Source organism: Humulus lupulus, chromosome 7, assembly GCF_963169125.1.
Source record: "Humulus lupulus chromosome 7, drHumLupu1.1, whole genome shotgun sequence".
Lineage (NCBI taxonomy): Eukaryota > Viridiplantae > Streptophyta > Magnoliopsida > Rosales > Cannabaceae > Humulus > Humulus lupulus.
The window spans coordinates 59,557,978-59,578,888 of record NC_084799.1 but is presented as its reverse complement, the minus strand read 5'-3'; the positions used below and the strand labels follow the sequence as shown (position 1 = coordinate 59,578,888).

General features: G+C 38.3%; 2 protein-coding genes and 1 non-coding gene across 4 annotated transcripts; 2 read left to right on the top strand and 1 right to left on the bottom strand.

The window, feature by feature from the left end:
• Positions 1-4,587: 4,587 nt before the first annotated feature.
• Positions 4,588-10,260, bottom strand: LOC133792763 (exocyst complex component EXO70B1). Of its 2 annotated transcripts, none has more exons than XM_062230703.1 (2): positions 8,119-10,260; positions 4,588-6,081 (listed from the first exon to the last, which is right to left on the bottom strand). In XM_062230703.1, the coding sequence occupies exon 1, from the start codon at positions 10,033-10,035 to the stop codon at positions 8,122-8,124; it is 1,914 nt and encodes a 637-aa protein (XP_062086687.1). In that variant the 5' UTR covers positions 10,036-10,260; the 3' UTR covers positions 4,588-6,081; positions 8,119-8,121. The 2 variants fall into 2 exon arrangements, with proteins under 2 accessions (XP_062086687.1, XP_062086686.1); XM_062230702.1 differs by lacking the exon at positions 4,588-6,081 and adding an exon at positions 6,822-7,341.
• Positions 4,826-6,426, top strand: LOC133792764 (GDSL esterase/lipase At2g30220-like). The gene is made up of 3 exons (XM_062230704.1): positions 4,826-5,452; positions 5,573-5,828; positions 5,924-6,426. The coding sequence occupies exons 1-3, from the start codon at positions 4,826-4,828 to the stop codon at positions 6,145-6,147; spliced, it is 1,107 nt and encodes a 368-aa protein (XP_062086688.1). The 3' UTR covers positions 6,148-6,426.
• A 7,225-nt stretch (positions 10,261-17,485) lies between the features above and the next one.
• On the top strand, positions 17,486-17,592 carry LOC133793338 (small nucleolar RNA R71). The gene has a single exon (XR_009874786.1). It is a non-coding gene; the product is annotated as a small nucleolar RNA R71 (small nucleolar RNA).
• The last annotated feature ends 3,319 nt before the right edge of the window (positions 17,593-20,911 follow it).

Here is a 20,911-nt window from a genome sequence, read left to right as displayed (position 1 = left end):
AAATATATCATTTCCTTTTTTATTGGTTTTCACCTTAACCTATTAATAACACCAGATGCACGTTTATAACCAAAGAACTCGATTAGCGAGTTAAGCACGGTTCAAAGCTCACAGTAACTGTCTTGGAGTAACCAGGGCGTTACACCTCTGGACTCTCTCTATACGACCAAACACCGAACTATGTGTAAAACCACAAAATTTATCCTAAATTTAGCACACTTTCACACCACATCCACTCCATCCCTTGATTAATTACTAGATCTTGAAAATACACACCAAACACAAGTGTAATACTGCACAAAACCACTTTTAAGATTAAAAACACACTCTAAAATCAATGTAAAATAAACTCAACAGGGGGCCAGCTCCAATTGCATCACACACAAACTTTAGATTTTACATTCACTTTCTTGATGATTACAGTAGATATACTTCGCTATTTCCTTTGAAAAATAAATCTGATGCCTTAGCAGCCTTTGTTCAGTTTAAATCCTTGGTAGAGAACAAATTTGATAGGAAAATAAAAACACTTACAATCGACTGGGGTTGGGAGTACCAACCATTTACCATATTTGTGACTGATAGTGGCATTAGTTTTCAACACCCATTTCCTCATACTTCGAATCAAAATGGTAGAGCAGAAAGAAAACATCAACATATTGTCAAGATGTGACTCACACTTCTTGCACAATCTCATATGCCCCAAAAATATTGGACTGATGCTTTTCAAACTGCTGTTTACTTAATCAATAGACTACTAACGCAAGTTCTACATGGCAAGTCTCCCTATGAAATCCTTAATTCTAAACAACCTAATTACCACTTTCTCAAGGTGTTTGGTGTTGCTTTTTTTCCTTGCATTTGTCCCTATCAGTCTCACAAATTTTAGTTTCACTCCATTAAGTGTGTTAACTTGGGGGTATAGTGAAGTTCATAAAGGCTATAAATGCCTAAGTCCAAAAGGTTGAATTTACATTTCCAGAAATGTAATTTTCAACGAACAGGAGTTTCCTTTTCAACTTGGTTTTCAAAATAACTTTCAGCAGAAACAAATGGTGACCTTAAACACTCCTCATTCATGGCTAACTCTTCCTTTTGACTCACCTCAATCTCAGTCGTGTTCTACTCCTCAAACTGATACAGCACCAGCTTCGCCAACTCATGCAGAACCTTCAACTCTATCGTCTCCACAACTCCAAGTAAGTGACTCTAATTCCACTAATGGTTCACATATTTCCGTTGTACCATACATGTCTTCTCTAGAGCTTCATGAGTCACCTCAAGTTATTGATGAACCCGAAGCACCTCCTGCTACTGCCGCTGCATCTACTCAGCCCACACATCACATGATAACTCATTCTAAGGCAGGGATATTTAAGCCTCGAGTTTTTCTTGGTCATGCTCAATTTGATCTCTCACTTCATGAGCCTCATTCCATGGAAGATGCACTCCAGCATGAGGGGTGGAAAGCTGCTATGAATGATGAATTTCAAGCTCTCTAACAAAATAACAGCTGGACTTTGGTTCCTCATTCTTCATCATACAATGTTGTGGGTAGCAAGTGGGTGTTTAAGATCAAACATAAAGCAGATGGTACCTTTCAAAGGTATAAAGCACAGCTGGTAGCGAAATGTTTCATCAAAGATCGAGTGTGTATTTTGGTGAGACATTCAGACCCGTTATGAAAGCCTCCACAGTTCGAGTTGTTTTGACTTTGGTTGTAGCAAAGAATTGGGATTTCCATCAACTAGATATCAACAACGCATTCTTAAATGGCACTCTTGATGAAGATGTATATATGGTGCAACCCCAAGGCTTTGAAGACTCGATGAAGCCACCCCATCTTTGCAAGTTAAATAACTCAATCTACGGACTTCGACAAGCGCCTAGATCTTGGTATGATCAGTTCAAAAGAACTCTACTTGACTGGAAGTTTGAAAACTCAAAAGTTGATTCTTCGTTCTTCATGTTGAAGCTTCCTTGCTTTGTTATAATGGTTCTCATTTATATGGATGATATCATAGTCACACGTAATGATGTAAAGGAGATTAATTCTTTCATTGATTAGCTGAACAAGATATTCACTCTAAAAGATCTAGGCCCACTGCATTATTTCCTCGGAATAGAAGTGTTCAGAGACAACATTGGCATTTATTTGTCTCAAGGGAAGTATATTGCTGAGTTACTGCAGAAAGTTAATATGAGCAACTTAAAAACAAGACCAACACCTATGGTAGCAGGGAGACCCTTGTCACTCAATGATGGAGATCAACTAGCTAATCCATCAAATTACAGGAGCATTATTGGAGCACTTCAGTATTTAAGTTATACCAGGCCCAACATTTCGTTTCTAGTAAATAAGCTTAGTCAATTTCTCAAGTGTACAACAACAACACATTGGAATGCAACAAAGCGTATCTTGAGATATCTCAAAGGAACAATCTATCATGGTTTACATATTGCACCGAGTGATCACTTGACACTCATGGGCTTCTCTAATGCAGACTGGGCATGTTTCCTAGATGATAGACGATCAATAGCAGGGTATTGTGTCGTCTTGGGAGACTCTCTTATATCTTGGTCGTCAAAGAAGCAATCGGTTGTTGCTTGATCTAACATAGAGTCTGAATATCGAGTTCTTGCTCACTTGGCTACTGAGATAGTTGGATACAAGGCTTGCTGAAAGAGATGAGATTCAAACTACCATCAACACCAATGATTTGGTTTGACAATATGAGTGCAAGTGCATTGGCTGCTAATCTTGTATATCATGCCAGAACGAAACATATTGAACTCGATGTCCACTTCGTTAGAGACAAGGTGCTGCAAAAACAGTTGGAGATTCGGTATGTGCCATCACACAACCAAATAGCAGACTGTTTAACAAAACGGCTCACACACACTCGTTTGTGGTTCTTAGTGGACAAGCTCAGAGTAATGGAATCACCCTTTCGCTTGAGGGGTGGTGTCAAAAGATGACAAATACTCTGAGGTTATTTGGCAATGATTTCCATCAGCTCCTGCACAATAGAATTATAGAAATTCAAGAATATTCTCTTTTGCTTTTTGTACAAATCTGTTAGCATAGATTTATGTAATATGCATTTTGCTATATAAAATTCTTACACGTGTAAGCTTGCTAATGGCAAAGCTAGTCTCTCTGTATACTCACAATTCAGTATGATTAGAGCCTATCCCTCTCAGTATTATTTGAGCTGAGAAATACAATTTTACACAAATTGCTAGAATTTTTCTAATAAGGCTCATCACTAATTCAGCTTGCCTTTTTCATACAATCTAAAGGCTGAGAAATGACATGATAGGTTGGGCCTTAAATGGACCATTACTGCAACAAGATATGTCGTTATGCAGAACTCAACAATCTGCCTTTTGAAGTGGATTTGTTGAAAAAGAGCAGCACTAAACTCAAGGTCCGGAACAGAAAATTGCCTGAGTTTTCAAACGAGGTGGAATGGAAGGCCCTCACTAATGCTTTGTCTCAAGATGGTATTGCAGGTTTAGCAGTTGTTGGATTCAAGCATGTTGATGAAAACAAAATTGTTCAATAAGAATGTCCAAAGGTTGATTCAGCTTAGAAAGGCGAGATAAAAGCCATTCCACTTGGAATGAGATGGTCAAAACAGCAAGGGTGGAGAAATATTGGTCTTGCCATGGATTCTCTCATTGCAGCAGAGTCTTTAACCAAGCGAACTTGTCCTCCTGATTGGAGAATTTGGAGTTACTGAACCATATTTTAGTTTTTTGCCAAATCTGTCATATCAATAGAAATGTTATTGAAAAAAAATAATACCTCGTGCAATATTGAAGCTCTCGCTCAGATCTTGACACATACATTATATCTAAAACTACAGCTAATTAAGAGTTTTAGGTGGTAGACGTTTTGTAGCATTAATTAAGGATCCAAAAATAGGAAGAAAAAAATGAGATCGAAGTAGTGTACTTGAAAACTAATTATTAGCTAGGTTGAGTAAAGTGTAAAATAATGAAATACACTCATCTAGTGAAGTAGCATTCATCTAAATTCATTGTTAGAATTTAGAAGTAGAACATGAGGCTTACTTCCAAAGTGTTTTAGCCAATAATGATTTTGTTTAACGAAGTTCTATCTCTTTAATTATGTTGTTCATCTTTTTCTTCTTCTTTCTTCTAATGAGTTGTTACATCTTTTATTTCTTTCTCCTTTTTCTTCTTCTAAAACTCGTTCAAAAATCTAAGCGTGATAAGTTAATGCTTATCGACCCTCGATGTGATAAATTGAGCCAGTTTGAATATTCTCTTTATTGATTAGAAGTATATGATCAACGCGTTGATATAAATTTATATACATATATATATATATATATCAACCAACAGAATGTGATGCAGTAAGAAAAATTCGTCATATACCACGTCAATGAGTAACTTTCTCTATATGTATTGTTTTAAAATCTACAACTCTTTCTATATATATATATATATATATATACAAATATATATATATTTATATCTTTTAGACCAAGAAGAGCCAGGCCTGAATTACACGGTAATAAACATATATAGAAGTCCCTAGGAAGCTCACAAATATCGTGGCAAATAATAAATAAGTGAATATACCAAAATAGAGAGAATTTCAGCAATTTGATATGAGAAAAAACAAAGGCATATTTGTCCTTTCTCATATATTAAGAAAGGAAAAAAAAATACTTGACTCCTATGTCACGTTTCAAATTGGCTCTCCTCCAAGTCAAAGATGCACAAAAATATACTATATAAATACCAATTACACACACATTAAGTATAATAGGAGTGAAAATAAGATTAAACAATGCCACCTGCCACCACCTTCTTCCTCATAATATTGGTGAACTTTTTGGCTATCATTACCAACTCATGCAGTGCCTCCAGGCCTAGATCTTCACCAGAATTCCCAGCCATTCTAATATTTGGTGATTCAACTGTTGATACAGGCAACAACAACTACATCCACACTTTGTTCAAGGGCAACCATTACCCTTATGGCAAAGATTTCAAGGGTCATGTTCCTACAGGAAGGTTCTCTAATGGAAAACTAGCTCCTGACCTCATTGCATCCATGATAAAGATCAAAGACACTGTCCCTCCTTTTCTTCATCCAAAACTATCAGATAAGGACATCTTAACCGGCGTCAGTTTCGCTTCTGCCGCATCTGGATTTGACGAATTGACCACTGTTGCATCCGGGGTCATCCCGTTTTCAAAGCAAGTTCATTACTTTAAGAAGTACTTGGCAAGACTTGAGAGGATTGTAGGGGAAAAGCAAGCCAAAAAGATAGTTAATAGAGCTCTTGTTATAGTCGCTGCTGGCACTAATGACTTCGTTTTTAACTTCTTCGACATTCCCACAAGGAAATTAGAGTTCAACATAAGTGGATACCAAGATTTTGTTCAAAAGAGATTGGTGAGTTATATTGAGGTAAGTTTTTCTTCTACAACGTTACATGTATCAAACAAATCTTGCCGAGTATTCAAATGTACATATGAACAAATGAAGTAATTGATGTTCAATTAATTATGTTTTGTGCAATATAATTAGGAGCTCTATGATAATGGATGCCGTAGAATAGCAGTATCTGGGCTTCCACCAATTGGGTGTCTTCCAATTCAAAGGAGTATACAGTTTTGGAGGAACCGAAGCTGTGTAGAGGATCAGAATATGGGGGCAAAAGTGTACAATCATAAGCTTGAAAGGGTACTAGCAAAAACACAAGCCAAGCTTCCCGGGACTAAAGTTGTCTATGTTGATGTATATGAACCATTGCTTGATTTGATCAATTATCCAGAGAAGTATGGTAAGTAATATATTAAGATCAAGAAAAAGAAGAAGGGTGGAATTTTATGAGGGCAACCAAATCTAATGGTTTTGTGTGGGACCATTTATTCACAGGTTTTGTAGAGACAAAAAGAGGGTGCTGTGGAACTGGACTTATAGAAGCGGGGCCTACCTGTAATGTGCTAACACCAACGTGTCATGAGGCTTCAAAGTACTTGTTCTGGGACAGCATACACCCCAGCGAAGCTACTTACAAGTACCTTGCCCAATACCTGAAAGAAGTTCTTCCCAAGCTTTATAGCAATCATTTTGCCCATGCCCGTGATTACTTTGTTTGAAACAGAAAAAATGAATAGAAACCAATTAAAAGTAAGTTTTACAAATTTCTTTACTTGTTTATTATTATTTCTTCTTCCTTAATCCATTGATAGTAATTGTTTCTGTTGACCTCTTCAAACGGAATTAAATTCTTTGTATGGTTGATAAGGTTTATGAATGCAGCAAAACATTGGTGAGATTATATTTTATTACAAGGCTTCCATTTACTGAAATCAGAATTGTGACACTTTTTCGATTAAGACAATTGGTCAATAAGACAATAATGGAGTGTTTCTATATCAGTCGAGTCAAACTTTTGCAACAGATGGATTCTCTAACTTTTCATTGGGACCCACCCGATTGGAATGTAGCAAAAAAAAATCTGTTGTCCCTAATTTACTATTCCTTTTATGTCCCACCAATTATTGTAATACACATCATCTATTTATAATATTAATATAATTGGAAAAAGAAAAAGGTGTAAATAATTTAAATATATATTAAATAAATAAATGAGGTGTCTTAAACTAATTGGTAGAACATGAAAGAGATAGGAAATTGGGGAGAGCAAATTTTTTGTCCGATGTGGCATGGGATAAACATCACCCAAGCCCTCTCGAGACTTGAAATTTTCAACTTAAAAAGACAGCAGACACGGGAATACTAATCTTCGAGAAAAACCATTTACCCCATATACACCAAGTACCAAAATGATTAATTAAACTGAGGAAAATATTTTCAATTAGTTGTACAACACCAAATTTTCCTTTAAGATTACTTTGAAGTGCAAATCATTTGTTAAATTGGTAGAAAAAACTAAAGCAAGTTTAACCGGTACCTTATGGTTTAAAGTAGTGAGTTTTGCACTAAATCGATGGAAATTTTCATTTCCCTATCTTGCAAAGACTGAAAGAAAGTTTGCTGGACTTGAATCTCTCTTGCGAATAACCCCATATTGGTGTTAAGACTGTTAGTTTGACCTCAACAGGGACAGGATGTAATGACATAACAGCTACATTTGGGGTCATTCTGGTGTGATTCACTACAACAGTTCCATACGATTTCAACTTTCTTTCCCATGATGCTATAGCAGGGCACTCTCAGTTAGTTTCCATATAGACGGTCGTCTAATGGAATTAGATCCAAGGGTATGAAAAAAGTCTCGTGCAATATGTTGCGAAAAGTGGAAAGTGGCATAGGATGTGGAGCAGGTTCTGTGGAAGCATCATCATCATCATTATTATTATTATTAAATTCAAGAGTGGAGAATAGAGGTTAGTTCTGCATGTTTACAGAATCTGAACTCTATTAAGAACAGAGTTCAACACCTTTTGAACGATAATAACTAATATCAATTAAGCAATCTTAATTTTTCTCGCCAGAACAGGAATGACTTGGGGCATTAAGTCATATAAGAATATAGGTTAAATCTGAATATTACAGCCTCTGAACTCTTGTTATAAATAAAGCTCTCTCTTTCTTCTTCTTCTTCTTCTTTTAAATTCAATATTGTTCAATAATTCCCAGTATATAAAATCTCAATTGAACACTAAACTTCGAACTAGAAGCTTCTCTTCTAAACATATCTCTTACATGGTAAAGCCAATTTAAATCTATAGCTCACTTAATCATCCAATAAGATAAAGAATACTAAAACCACAAAATCTATACAAGCATTTGGAATATTAAACAATAGTAACTAATTCCAATCTAACTGTCTTTTCTACAATTAAGCAGAACCCAGCAAGAGTAGAACAAATTCCATTTGAATAACATTCCCTCAATATATGCTAGCTTCAAAAATGATTCCTATGATTTCAATTAAGTATCATCCATCTATGTTTTTCACTCCAAAAAAAGAGAAAGACTTTACTTTATCTTATCTAATAAGAAGGCCATAACACCCTTCATTTTTCATACAAAAAGGGGAAAAAGTTTGTAAACATTGACCTTTAATTACACATACAAACTACCAGAAGTAAAATTATTACCTCTTACTTCCGACCACCGTTTGATCCTCCACTTCCCCGGAATAAATCATTAATTCGCCCCTCTAAATCTTCGACATCATACTTAATATGCCTCTCTGCGTTTCTCCCAATTTCAGGAACATTCTGAAACCTCCCAATGAAGCTTTGGTAAGGTGGCAACAGAAGTTTAGTGATTGAAATTTTCAACTCCTCTTTTAACTGCTCGTCGAAGATGATCCATGTATATTGGTTCTTACAAATCTCTTCAAAGTTCTGGTTGAATAGCTTAAGCTTTTCTTTCATGGACCTTGCAGCAACATTAGGAGCCACTGTAGTGTCCATCTTAAGCAAACCCAAAACCTTATTCCATGAGCTTCGCTGGTAATTCGTATGGAATTGTCGAACTTTTGCAGTGTGCTTTCGAATCCAATCATCGCCTAAAAGCGAACCCAATTCACTATCTCTCACCTTCTGAACAATGTATCTTCCGTTGTTCATCATAAACACAGAGCACAAAGCCGGGTCCTTGTAAATCTTCGACTTGGCTTCTAGATTGCTCTCCAAAAGTTCCATAATCCAAGCCATTTGGACTGAAAGTGACGATGATGAAGCTCGGTCTTCCAGCTTCGAGACAGGAGGAACCGCCGTTGCGTTCTCCTCGAACACTTGCTCGAGAGACTGGCGCGATCGACACGCCGCACGGAGATAATTCATCACGTAGCGAGTAATAGGGTGAAGTCCGCCGCCGGGAACCGGAACTTTTGCTGGGTCACGACTTATCAAATTCTCCAACTCCATAAAAATTCCTCTAATTGCTTCCCCTAACCTTTTCCATATTGTGACCGCCTCGTTCCTGAGAAACAAACAGTACTGATCAGAGAATACAGATTCAAACTCCGGCAGTAAGTCTCTCATCGTCTCGAACACGTCTAGAATTTTGAAGAGGCGCTCCGGCGACCGAGATCCAATAGCTACTGCATCTGCAAAGTTCAGTAGCTTAATCGTGGATCCCCGGCAAACCTCCATGAACGAGAGGTCAGCGGCCGATGAAAATCCGAAGAAGACTCGATCGCATAAACGACGCTCGCTCGGAAACAGAATCCGAAGCGAGACGTTTGCGGCCTTTATCCACCGTTCAATTTCGTCCTCGAGGTCCTGCCATGGCATCTTGTGAACATCTTCGATGCTCAACTTCTTTAACCCTAACCTAGACAGACTCTCCTCCAGAAACTCTCTCCGGCAACTACTGTACACGTGCGAACATTCCTTCCCAAACCCAGCTGCCACCATCCGCTTTGCCATCTCCTGGAGATCGCTAATAATCCCCGACGGCAGCGCGTCAATAACGATATCATAGTCTCCGATCGGCTTGGCAGTAGGAATCTGGTGGTCATCGCCATTAACACCGACATCCGCATCTTCCTCCTCTTCGTCCTCCGAATCACACGACAAGTTCCCGGCCGACTCACCGTTCCCGTACCCACGACTCAACTCAAGCGACTCACCGCCGCGCTCCATCAGCGACCTAAACTCGTCCTCAATCCTAAACATAGACTGCTGCACCAGATCATCAGCGCGTAAAAGGCACGCGGCAATGGCCTTGTCCCCAGCCATGGGAGTCCAGTCCCTAACGGTAGCGATGAGCTCGTCCACGGCTTCGAGGAAGGCGGAGGAGTCAGCGGAGTCGACCCAGATGGGATGATCGGCAGCGACATACTGAGAGATCTGGCGCTCAAGAGACTTGAGGACGTGTTCGAGCGCGGCGCAGGCACTGGAATCGTCATCGCCGATCTTCTCAGACAATTTCTCGCGAGAAAACCTTCCGTCGAAGTTGGAAAATATCTGCAAAATATCATCCGCCATGGTGTCGTTCCGGCCCAACGTCTTGGCTATGTGCCGCGCCACAGCTAACCATTTTTCTTCGCCATTTTCAGCCATTTGTTTATTTGTTTTTCTTTTATTTCGTATATGTTTTTGGGTTTAGGATGAAGAGAAAGAAAAAATGTTGGATTTGGGGGAAAATAAAAAGTGTGTGTGAGACATTGATTTTAGTTTGGTTTGGAATTTAATTTAGTAGGAAGGAAAAATATAGAAAGAAAAAGGAAATGAAGAGTGAGGAGTGAGGAAAGTCATTGGAAAACGCGGTTTGTGGGGATGTCGAAAAGTAAAGGCAAGAAAACTGATAAGTATTAAATTAAAGTTGTGAGAATTAAATCAAAAATAAAATAAAATAATGGCGCGAAACAAGAGAAAACTGATGCAAGCTTTAGACCAGATAAAGACGATTCGGTACAACCAGAAGACTGACTGTGATAGAAACTTGTGAGAGAGATTAAAGAAAAGTAAATAAGCACCACAAGAATCAAATGGGTTTCTTTCTCTTCACTTTGAATTTTTCTTTTTGGGGTAAATAACGATAATTCTGATTGGTTAAAATAAAAGTGGGAAAAGATAGGAAGAAAGGAAACCAATCAAGAACAGAACAGTACAGAACAGAGCAGAACGCCTGAAATGGTTTGTGGTCCTTTTTGGACTTATTCTCTTGATTTTGGAGCATGAATTGGGTTTCTTTGGCTGGTCTAAGTGAGATAATGCTGTTTAACTTAAAAGTACCCTTTGAATATTTTGAGTGAAAATGAAGTATGCAATGTGAACACAGTAAATTTCATAGTTGGAGGAATATCATTTTAAACTGAATAGTTTAGAAAGAAAAAAAAATGGGAATATTCAAATATATCAAATAATGATGATAATAGGATTAATGGAATAATTTACCATAATATGTGACTATTCATGCTAATGAAGAACAAATTCAGTAATTAATTATTCCAAAGTATAGAAAATTTACTATTAGTATGGATGAGCCCTAGATTCCTTTTGTGGTTCTGTTTTTGGGGTCTGAAAACTTTAGTAAGAAGCAGTCATGAATATGACAAAAAAGGAGATATGGAAAGCCCATTTGAAAGAAGATGAGTCAGAGGTTGAAGGGATACAATGGGACTTCAAGCAGTGCAGTTCCAAAAGCAAAGCAAACACCAAACAGGGCCATGTTTTGTTGGTGGAAACTAATGAATTAAACTAGATAGTTTTCTGAAATTGAATTTGTTGAACCTGCTATGTTGTTGAGTGTACGGGAATATAGGAAACAAACAAGATAGAAAAAAAAGGATGAAATATTTTTGGTCTTTTCTTCTGGTTGAGTGGTCTAGTCACCACAACAGTCGTGCAAAGATGACAACTATTAAAAATACAGCTGCTTCAACATTAACAATAAAAGTGGCAAGTAAAGTAAGTGGTTGAAATTGTTGATAATTTGGTTGTGAATGAATGAAGAGAACAATCAATGCCGCGAATAGTGATACTCTTTCTTCATTTCACGTCATCTTCCATTTTCCCTTGCTTTATGAAGCAGCAGCTTAATTATGATGTAGCAATTTAATTGTCCATACATAATATATAATTCTTCGTTGTTGTCCTATACTTATATTTTGGCATATGTATTTTTATGTTATTTATGGTCATTTCCTTAAGTTACTTTTGGTGCATTGTCGTTTAGCACCCTTTTTGAATTGTAATCAAAACTTGTCATTTGAGATGTGGTTTAAAAGTATCTCAACGTTGAATGATATAACCTAGCCGCAATTAATATCACTTCTACATTTATCGTGTTTACTCTGGAGCATGACCAGCTCCCTTCAATCCAATAGAGTTCTTCTCATCATTTGGTATCACGAGCCTACAGCCTTCCTGGACAGCTTCCATGGTCGATGCTGATGGAGATACTCGCCATGCCGTCGCCCAAGAGCGAGGTGTGCATGCCCTTTGGGCAGCTTTGCAAACGGTAGAACAACGACTTGACCAACGCCTCACGACCTTCCTTGATGAATTTCGTGGTGTTCTTGATCAACTCCGTCCTCCGTCTATCGAGCAACCAGTCACTGAACATCCCCATGAGCGTGTTCTTCCTCACCCACCAGTTCCGATTGTTGAGCTTCCGCGTGAGCAACCTGTTCGGGCCCCTGCTCCGCCGGTAGCTGGTTTTCCAAGAGACAATGGTGCATTCCCAGTTCGCAATCGCCCCGTCCCTCTTGAAGTTGATTTTGACGATGATGTCGATCCACCCTTTGTTGTGGGTAATTGCATTAATGTTCGTCCTAATCCTCACCATGATTTTAAAATGAAAATCGATATCCCCTGGTTTGATGGTCACTTACATATTGAGGATTTCTTGGATTGGCTTTCTACTATGGATAAATTTTTTGAGTGTATGGTGTTGATGATGTCCATCAAGTCTAACTTGTTTCTTATCAATTAAAAGGGGGTGCTATAGCTTGGTGGGATCAGTTGCAAAACCACCGCCGTCGTTCCTGTCGACAACCCATCTGTTCTTGGCCCTAAATGCGTCAATTACTCCGTGCTCGTTTCTTGCCACCTGATTATGAGCAGATTTTGTATCAACAATGTCGTCAACGGAATCGTTCTGTTGCAGATTATGCTTCTGGATTTTATCGTCTAAATGCCCGCACTGATCTCATTGAAACTGAACAACAGCAAGTAGCTCGATTATTGGGTGTTTTGCGTGATCAAATTCAAGTTGCCTTATCCTTGCACTCCATCTGGTTATTGGCCGATGTTGTCAACCTTGCAACTAAAGTTAAATACCAGCTTTCCAATAGTTGGGGTCGTTCGTTTGTGCCTCGCAAAGTGCCTCTCGATCCCACACCGCTTCCAAGTTTTGAACCTCTGCCTACACAACCCAGCACTTCCAATGCAGTTGCTCTGCCACGTTCCCATGCCCCTACCCCCGCTGCTAAACCATCTTATCCTCGGCCACCTAATATGTATCCTCGTCCTACTACTGATCGATGTTATCGTTGTCTCGAGCCGGGTCACCATTCTAATGATTGTCCTAAACGTCGAACTAATTTCTTGTGTATTGATGAGCCTGAAGCTTGTGGTGACCTTAATGCTTATGTGAGCACTGATGGTAATGAATATTTTGATGTTGACTTTATTCCTGGGGATGAGGGTGATCCCGTTGTGTGTATTTTGGAGAAACTCTTGATGGCCCCTCTCCAACCTTCCCCTAGTCAACATAACTCTTTATTTCGCACAAGGTGCACTGTCAATACCAAGGTATGTGATGTGGTTATTGATAGTGGCAGCACGGAGAATGTTGTCTCGAAAGCTCTTGTCAAAACCTTGGGTTTACCAATGTCCCGCATCCGTGACCTTACAAGATTGGCTGGATAAAGCGTGGCATTGAATCCAAAGTTACTGAGTTGTGTCATTTTTCCTTTTCTATTGGGAAATCTTATCATGATGAGGTCTTCTGTGATGTTGTTGAAATGGATGCTTGTCATATTCTCTTGGGTTGTCTGTGGCTTTTTGACAGGGATGTTACTCATAAAGGATGTGATAACACTTACTTCTTTCAATGGAAAGGCCGCAAGGTTGTGTTACTTCCTTACCTTCCCACTTCGGCACTTTCGGTCTCTACTCCAACTGTTGATGCCTTACTCACGACTAATGTTTCTGATTTTTGTCTCTATTAAGCAATGCTCTTGTGCGGTAGCTTTGATCATGAAAGACTCTGCTGCCCCATCATTGTCTCTACCACTTGTTGTGTCCACTCTACTCCAACAATATCCTACTATTGCTCCTAAAGATTTACCTAAAAGTTTACCCCCAACGCTTGATATTCAACACCAGATTGACCTCCAACCTGGTGCCACAAAATTCATTAACAACACTTGAGACCAAAGTATAACACAACACAAAAAATTGCCAATGAGTAAGAACTACACCTAAAACAGAGAGTACAAAGAAACAAACATAAACAAAATCAAATTGGGGAGTAGAGTTCAGAAATGCTTATTCAATGAATATGTAGGCTCTTCTCAAGGGATGCGCAGTTGGGTCACTCGGTGCTTGGGTGAGGCTGGGAGACATTGGGCTCAGGTTGGTGCGAGAGGTGACTGCTGGGAAACCCAACCAATGTGTGGCTCGTGAGCTTCTTGGTGCCTGAACAAAACTGATGGAGGGGCTCTCGGATGGGAGCTGTGTGTGCCTCTGGGTGGTGTGCGCCTGGGTTTGGCTTGGGATGTGTAGATGGGGCCTCGCCTAGGCGAGGTGTAGAGAGGGGGCGAGGGGCTGGTGGTGGGCTCGTGGAGCTGTGAGGTGGGTTTCTTTTTGGCTGGTTGTGGGGTAGATTTGGGGACAGATTGGCACTAGGCACAAAGGGACCACAACAAACAGATCTTGCTCAATGCCATCAATAAACACCAGAACAGAACCTGAAATTGATCAAAATAACAATCCCCTAACTTCCAGCAGAATTTACGGCATAGGCACAATTACAAGGCACCCAAGCAACAGAAAATAAAGCAGTGACCCATGAGGATATTCAACGAATGGGCTGTATAAAGCTGTGTGAAATTTCCAAAAATCACAGGAAAACTCACAATATGGGCGAATTTTGCACTGTTTCAAGGCTTGGTTTGGTGTACTCTTGGTTGTGGCTTGGAGGCGCCTGGACAAATATGGGTTGTGAGAAGATATGGTTGTTAGGGTATTTGGGGTATATACGGGTATGAACATATATTTTATAGATATAATAAAATTGTACTGAAATACATATATATATTTTATAAAATAAATAAATAAAATATAAACAGATATATTGTATATTTATAATATATATTATACAGATATACATATATATGCAGATATATATATAGTTTATAAATATAATAAATAAAAAAATTACTGAAGTATATATGCATATAATTATATATATAAATATACATATATAAAGTAAAATTTGTAGAAAGAATATTAAATATGGTACATATATGTATATATATATATATTTTTTAATATAGTATTATATATCAGAATGACACCACGATCCATGTTTTTTCTCTGCCCAGATTTCTAACAGTTTGCCCAAGATTTTCTTCAGCAACCCAACTTTGACGTAACTCTTTTTTTTTCGGATATTTTTGCGGCCATTTTGCTGAAGCAAAACTCTTGCAAAACCTTCACTCCAACATGACTCTCAAAACACCCTGTTTCTTGATTTCTCCATACCTGAAACACCAAAATACACCTAAAACCACTCCAAAACATCACAATAAAATGGAATTAACATTACAAAAAGTGAAATTAAAATAAAAATAACTATAATTAAAAACACTCATATGTACATATATATATATATTTTTTTCTTTCTTTCTTTTCTTTGTGATTGATTTTTTTTCAGTGTATTTTTATTCTTTCTTTCTTTGAGTTGCTTTACAAATGAATCCTCCAAAAACCATAGCAACCCAAACTTCATTTTTTTTCTAAGGATCTTTCAAGGAAACCGAGGTTTGGTATTGCTCAACCTCGCTTCCCCCAAACTTTGCTCCTTTCCTTGTTACCTTAAATGCTCTTCCCAAATGCTCATCATATATTTCCACTACACCATTGGGAAACACCTTGCTCACTAAGAACCCACCATCACACCTTGATTTCACTAGAGAGTTTGAGAAAAACACTCTATTCCCAACTACCAACATTTGTGATTTAGGCTTGCTACTATGTTTCTTTTTCTTCTTCTTTTTCTTCGGTAGCTTTGGAGAATGCGATGGTTCTTCTTCCTTACTTATCCATGGCTCGCCACCTTTCTCAATTTCTTCAAAAGGGACCTTTTTCTTGACTCCATTGCTATACTTTCCATGCATCTTTTCAATTATCTTGAAGTTAGAAGCACTTATGGCCAAACAAGCTTCAACTTCATTAGGAGAGCGTATAGGGTTAAAAACCTTGAATGTGACTTGTTTGTCTTGAGCTCGAATGGTGAGCTCTCCTTTTTCAACATCTATCAACGTCCTCCCGGTGGCAAGAAATGGTCTCCCCAAAATGATCGGTACATCCCTATCTTCCTCATAGTCAAGAATAATGAAATCCGCTGGAAAAATGAACTCGTCAACTTGTACTAGGACGTCTTCAATCTTTCCCTCCGGATGCACCATAGAACGGTCAGCCAATTGCAAGGTGAGTGTAGTTGGCCTTGCTTCTCCAATTCCCAACTTCTTAAAAATGGACATGGGCATCAAATTAATACTAGCTCCCAAATCACAAAAAGCTTTACCAACTTCTCGTCCCCCAACAGAAATTGGAATTGTGAAGCTGCCCAGATCTTTCAATTTAGGAGGAATTTTATTTTTCAATATGGCACTACAACCTTCAGTCAAAGCCACCGTTTCAAATTCTCCAAGCCTCCTCTTCTTAGTTAAAATATCCTTCAAAAACTTCACATAGTTGGGCATTTGCTCCAAAGCTTCCACCAACGGTATATTGATGTGAAGTTTTTTCAAAACATCCAAAAATCTTCGGAATTGGCCATCTTGTTGCTGCTTTTGAAAACACTGAGGAAATGGTGGAGGTGGCTTGCTCATAGGCTTCTCTGTAGCATTTTGCGGGGGAATTGCTGCAGCAATTGCTTCAGGATCAGCAATTAAAATTTTTGATTTCACAGCTTTGTCTCCCTTGTCCACACTACTTTGGATTGAAGTGGGCTTGCTATTTCTAGTACAATTTTCCTCCGTCAATTCCAGGTTTTTACCACTCCTCAAGGTAACCGACTTACAATGCTCCTTACCATATTTCCTTGGATTTTCCGTATCACTAGGCAAGGTGCCTTGTGGTCTATTCCTTAGCTCATTAGCAAGCTGCCCCAATTGAATTTCTAGATTCCTCAAGGATGCCGCTTGACTCTGAATCACAACATCGTTCTTAGCCATATATTCCTTCATTAAACTCTCCAAAAAGCTTGATTGAGACACTTGAGGAGGAGGTGGTTGAGTTCTTGGTTGTTGAGAAAACCCCGGTGGATATGTAGGCTTGTTTTGGATTGGTGCGCCACTTGAACTAGCTCCTTGACCCCCCCAATGAGAAGTTTGGATGCTGCCTCCACCCCGGATTGTAAGAGTTCGAATATGGGTTATTTCGGTTGGCATTGTGATTCCCCACATAACAAACTGAAGCGGGATTCAAAGGACAACTTTCAAATGCATGCCCATCTCCACAATAAACATAAGATACATCGGCAACTGGTTGTACCATTCCCCCCAAACTCATGTTCTTGAGAAGGTTAGTCATTGAAGAAACTTGAGCGGTCAAAGCTGTCAATGCATCCACTTCAAGTATACCAGCCACTTTTCGACTTGTTGAGGCTCTAACATTGGACCATTGATAATTGTTGCTAGCTATCCTCTCCAAAATCTCATAGGCTTCATTGTAGGACTTAGAGAGAATAGCCCCATTGGCTGAAGCATCTAACACCATACGAGTGGAAGAATTGAGCCCATTGTAGAAAGTTTCCATTTGTATACAATGCGGGATCCCATGGTGTGGGCACTTTCTCAATAATTCCTTGAATCTCTCCTAAGCTTCACAGAATGATTCATCTTCAAGCTGCTGAAATGACATGATTTCATTGCGAAACTTGGCATTTTTGGTAGGGGGAAAGTACTTCATCAAGAATTTTTCAGCCAACTCATTCCATGTAGTCACTGAGTCAGGAGGAAGGGTGTTGAGCCAAGCTCTAGCTCGATCCCTCAAAGAGAAAGGGAACAATTTCAACCTTAGGGCCTCATCAGTCACTCCTTGTAGCTTGAAAGAATGGCTCACCTCCAAAAATGAACGAAGATGAAGGTGAGGATCCTCAGTAGGCAGCCCACTAATTTGACCCACTGTTTGCAACATTTGGAACATCACGGGCTTTAACTCAAATTGGGGTGCTTGAATTTCAGGCCTAACAATGCCCGGATTAAGCTCATTAAACATGGGGGCAGCATACTCCCTTATGGCTCTCTCTCTATCATCAGCCATAGCAATTGTGTTAGTGACATTATTAGCACCCTCAACTCCTTCAACCTCTTCAGCCATATTAAGGCGATTTTGAGCCTGTTGTTCCCTTAGTCTTCTTCTAATTGTTCTTTCAATTTCAGGGTCAATAGGAGCTAGTTCAATGTCTTCTTTCTCGTTCATATAGTAAATCACCTGAGAAAACTCAAGAGCAAGCAAACAAAGTCAGCTCAACAAAGAAAAAAAAAATTGCAAGTAATTGATTTTACAAGAATTTCTAATTTCAATTTCCGACAACGGCGCCAAAAACTTGTTGTGATCAATTTAATATTTGATTTTAAATACACAAGTGCACGTAATCACACAAGTAATATAATGATAAGTAAATCGTCTCCACAAGGATTGCAAATTAAAAAAAAATAAGCAAAACAATTACTAAACAATTTTGGAAAATTAAAATCAAGTGGGTTGTTTATAGGCTAAGCAAACTATTAAAATAAAATGGAAATACTGAATTTAAAAACTGAACTGAACAAGAAAATTGAGAGAAATATATGGATTGCAAAATGGACTTGAATTATTGAATTCCCCTATATTATTCGTCCTGAACAATTTGCGGACAGATTGCTGCAGCAATATCCTAGCAAAACTCCCAGGTTAACAAGAATTCCTTTAAACACTCATAAAACTTTCCCAAATTTTATGACATTAATTCTTCTACCTAATTAAACATATTCCTATGCAAAATCAGATTTAAGAATGCAAATCAAAGTTTAATTCTCAAAAGTTACACAAGGCAAATAACATATCCCTATGTTACTTACTAACATAACCTAACCTAGATTATGACTTGTGTCATCCAAGTTTTTCCCATTACATTTAATCTATCCAACATTAAATATAACTAAATAACTTGCCATTGCTGGCCAAACAACAACAAGAAATTAATGTAAGAACACTTGAATGAACAAAGGAGATTTCACTAGAATAAAGTGCAAGAAATTTATAGACTATAACATAGGGTTCATCAACAATTCAAGCCACCTAAAAATTAGTTCATGGCTGAGTTCATAGACAGTAATTCACAATCAAAACAGCCCATAATATTCAGATTTAGAATCCAACTCAGAAATTAATAAAATAAAGATGAGGAAAAGAAGAAAGAACAAATCCAAAATGATGCTTGAGCTTTCTATGCTTGTTCTCCTTCTTCCTTGTTGGTATTTCAGCTTGTCTCTCTATTTTTTCTGGTTTTTTTTTCTTTGCCAAAAATGGCTGCTGGTTCAATATTACGGCTGGAGAATTCTTTTGGGTATATTAGGTTTTCTCCTCTCCTCCAAAAATACCATAATGCCCCTCTTTTTCCCCCAAAACATAAAGTCTTCCTTCTCTTTTGTCCTTTTCTCCAATGTGCTGATTATTTCCTTCTGCCATTGCCACATCAGCCGAAATATAAGCTTGCATTTTGACTGCCACATGTTCCATGCTCCAAAATATACCTGATCACAATGCTTCAGTTTTGCTGCAGCAATCCTGAATATTCAGCCATCAACACATAAATTCATCACAATAGATTCATATGCTAGCTCATTCCTTTGTGCACATATCTATCCATGAAATCATTATCTTTAACCCAATAGCTATTAAAAACTAAAAATAATTACACTTAATTAAAATAATGAAAACATCAAAGATAGCTACAAAAACTAAAAATAAACTAACATCACCCATGATTTTTTCACAATTATAAGTTCAAAAGCACATGAAATAACTCTTTATTCAAGAGTTATCACAGATCCAACTCCAAGTTCTCATAACTCAGCACGTGCGTGGAATCTGATACATACTTCCAGAGCATGGATACATGAAACACATTATGAACCCCTAATAGAGCTGGAGGCATCACCAATGTAATGACCAAAATTTCCTAATAAGGTTTAGGACCTTGATTAGGAGGCCGGGAGGGCCATAATTGATTTATTATGCCATTAAATGATTATATGCATGTTTATGTGAATTATATTATTATATGATGATAAATGCATGCATATGGGTTCATTTTTCATTGTAAGGGCGTTTTGGTAAATTGGCCCGTTGAGGGCATATTTGTATATTTTCATGCATGTTGGTGAATTATGAGTAAGGCCACATCATAATGTGGATTTTTTTGAGCCATTTGGCATGAAACAATCTTTGAATGCAAGTTATCGGTTTGGTCATAACGGGGTTAATTTCAGGGCTCGAGGTGAGTCTCGGGGTAATTTGAGGATTAGTACATTACCGGGAATTAAAGGGTAATGGGATATGATCTATTAGCATTTGAGAATATTGAGAATAACGGGAATTGGAGGGTGTTAATTATGATTAACGAGATAGACAGAAAATGACGATTTTGCCCTTGGTGGCTGTTAAGGGTTTTAAATAGGCTTAGGGGCATTTTGGTCTTTTGACCTAAGGGATATATATGAACTAAGGAAGCTATAGAAAGCTAACCAAAATAGAGCAATTCTTCTTCCTCTCCCGATCATCATTTTCCCTTATTTTCTCTTTGAATTTTGAAGCTCCATTTGAGGAACCAAGCTAGGGAGTTGAACCTTGATGGTCTAGGGTTATGTTCTACCATTGAAGAGGGTGTGATTCTGAGATTGAGGTAAGTTTCTAGCCATTGAAACTCTAGTGTTCTTCTCTGTTTTCATTTGGTTTTCAGTTGGGATTTCGAGTTGGATAGTTGAGAATTGATGGGAGTTTTTGGCAAAGGTTGATTAGATTTTGATGCCTATGACTTGTAGAGTGGATATTTGGGTTCATTTGGAAGTTTGGATGAGGCTTGGGATCAATTCTTGAAGGTTGAAATTGGAAAACTCGAAGGAGGAAGAACCAGGGTTGTTTCAGCCTGGTCCTAGCACTATAGCGCTCAAAGGAGGGTGTTATAGCACTGTAGCGCTACCCTGCTTTTCTT

Coding starts and splice junctions, on each gene's coding strand:
- LOC133792764 (XM_062230704.1), top strand. CDS start 4,826: ATGCCACCTGCCACCACCTTCTTCCTCATAATATTGGTGAACTTTTTG. Junction 5,453..5,572: donor GATTGGTGAGTTATATTGAG/GTAAGTTTTTCT, acceptor CAATATAATTAG/GAGCTCTATGATAATGGATG. Junction 5,829..5,923: donor CAATTATCCAGAGAAGTATG/GTAAGTAATATA, acceptor ATTTATTCACAG/GTTTTGTAGAGACAAAAAGA.
- LOC133792763 (XM_062230703.1), bottom strand. CDS start 10,035: ATGGCTGAAAATGGCGAAGAAAAATGGTTAGCTGTGGCGCGGCACATA.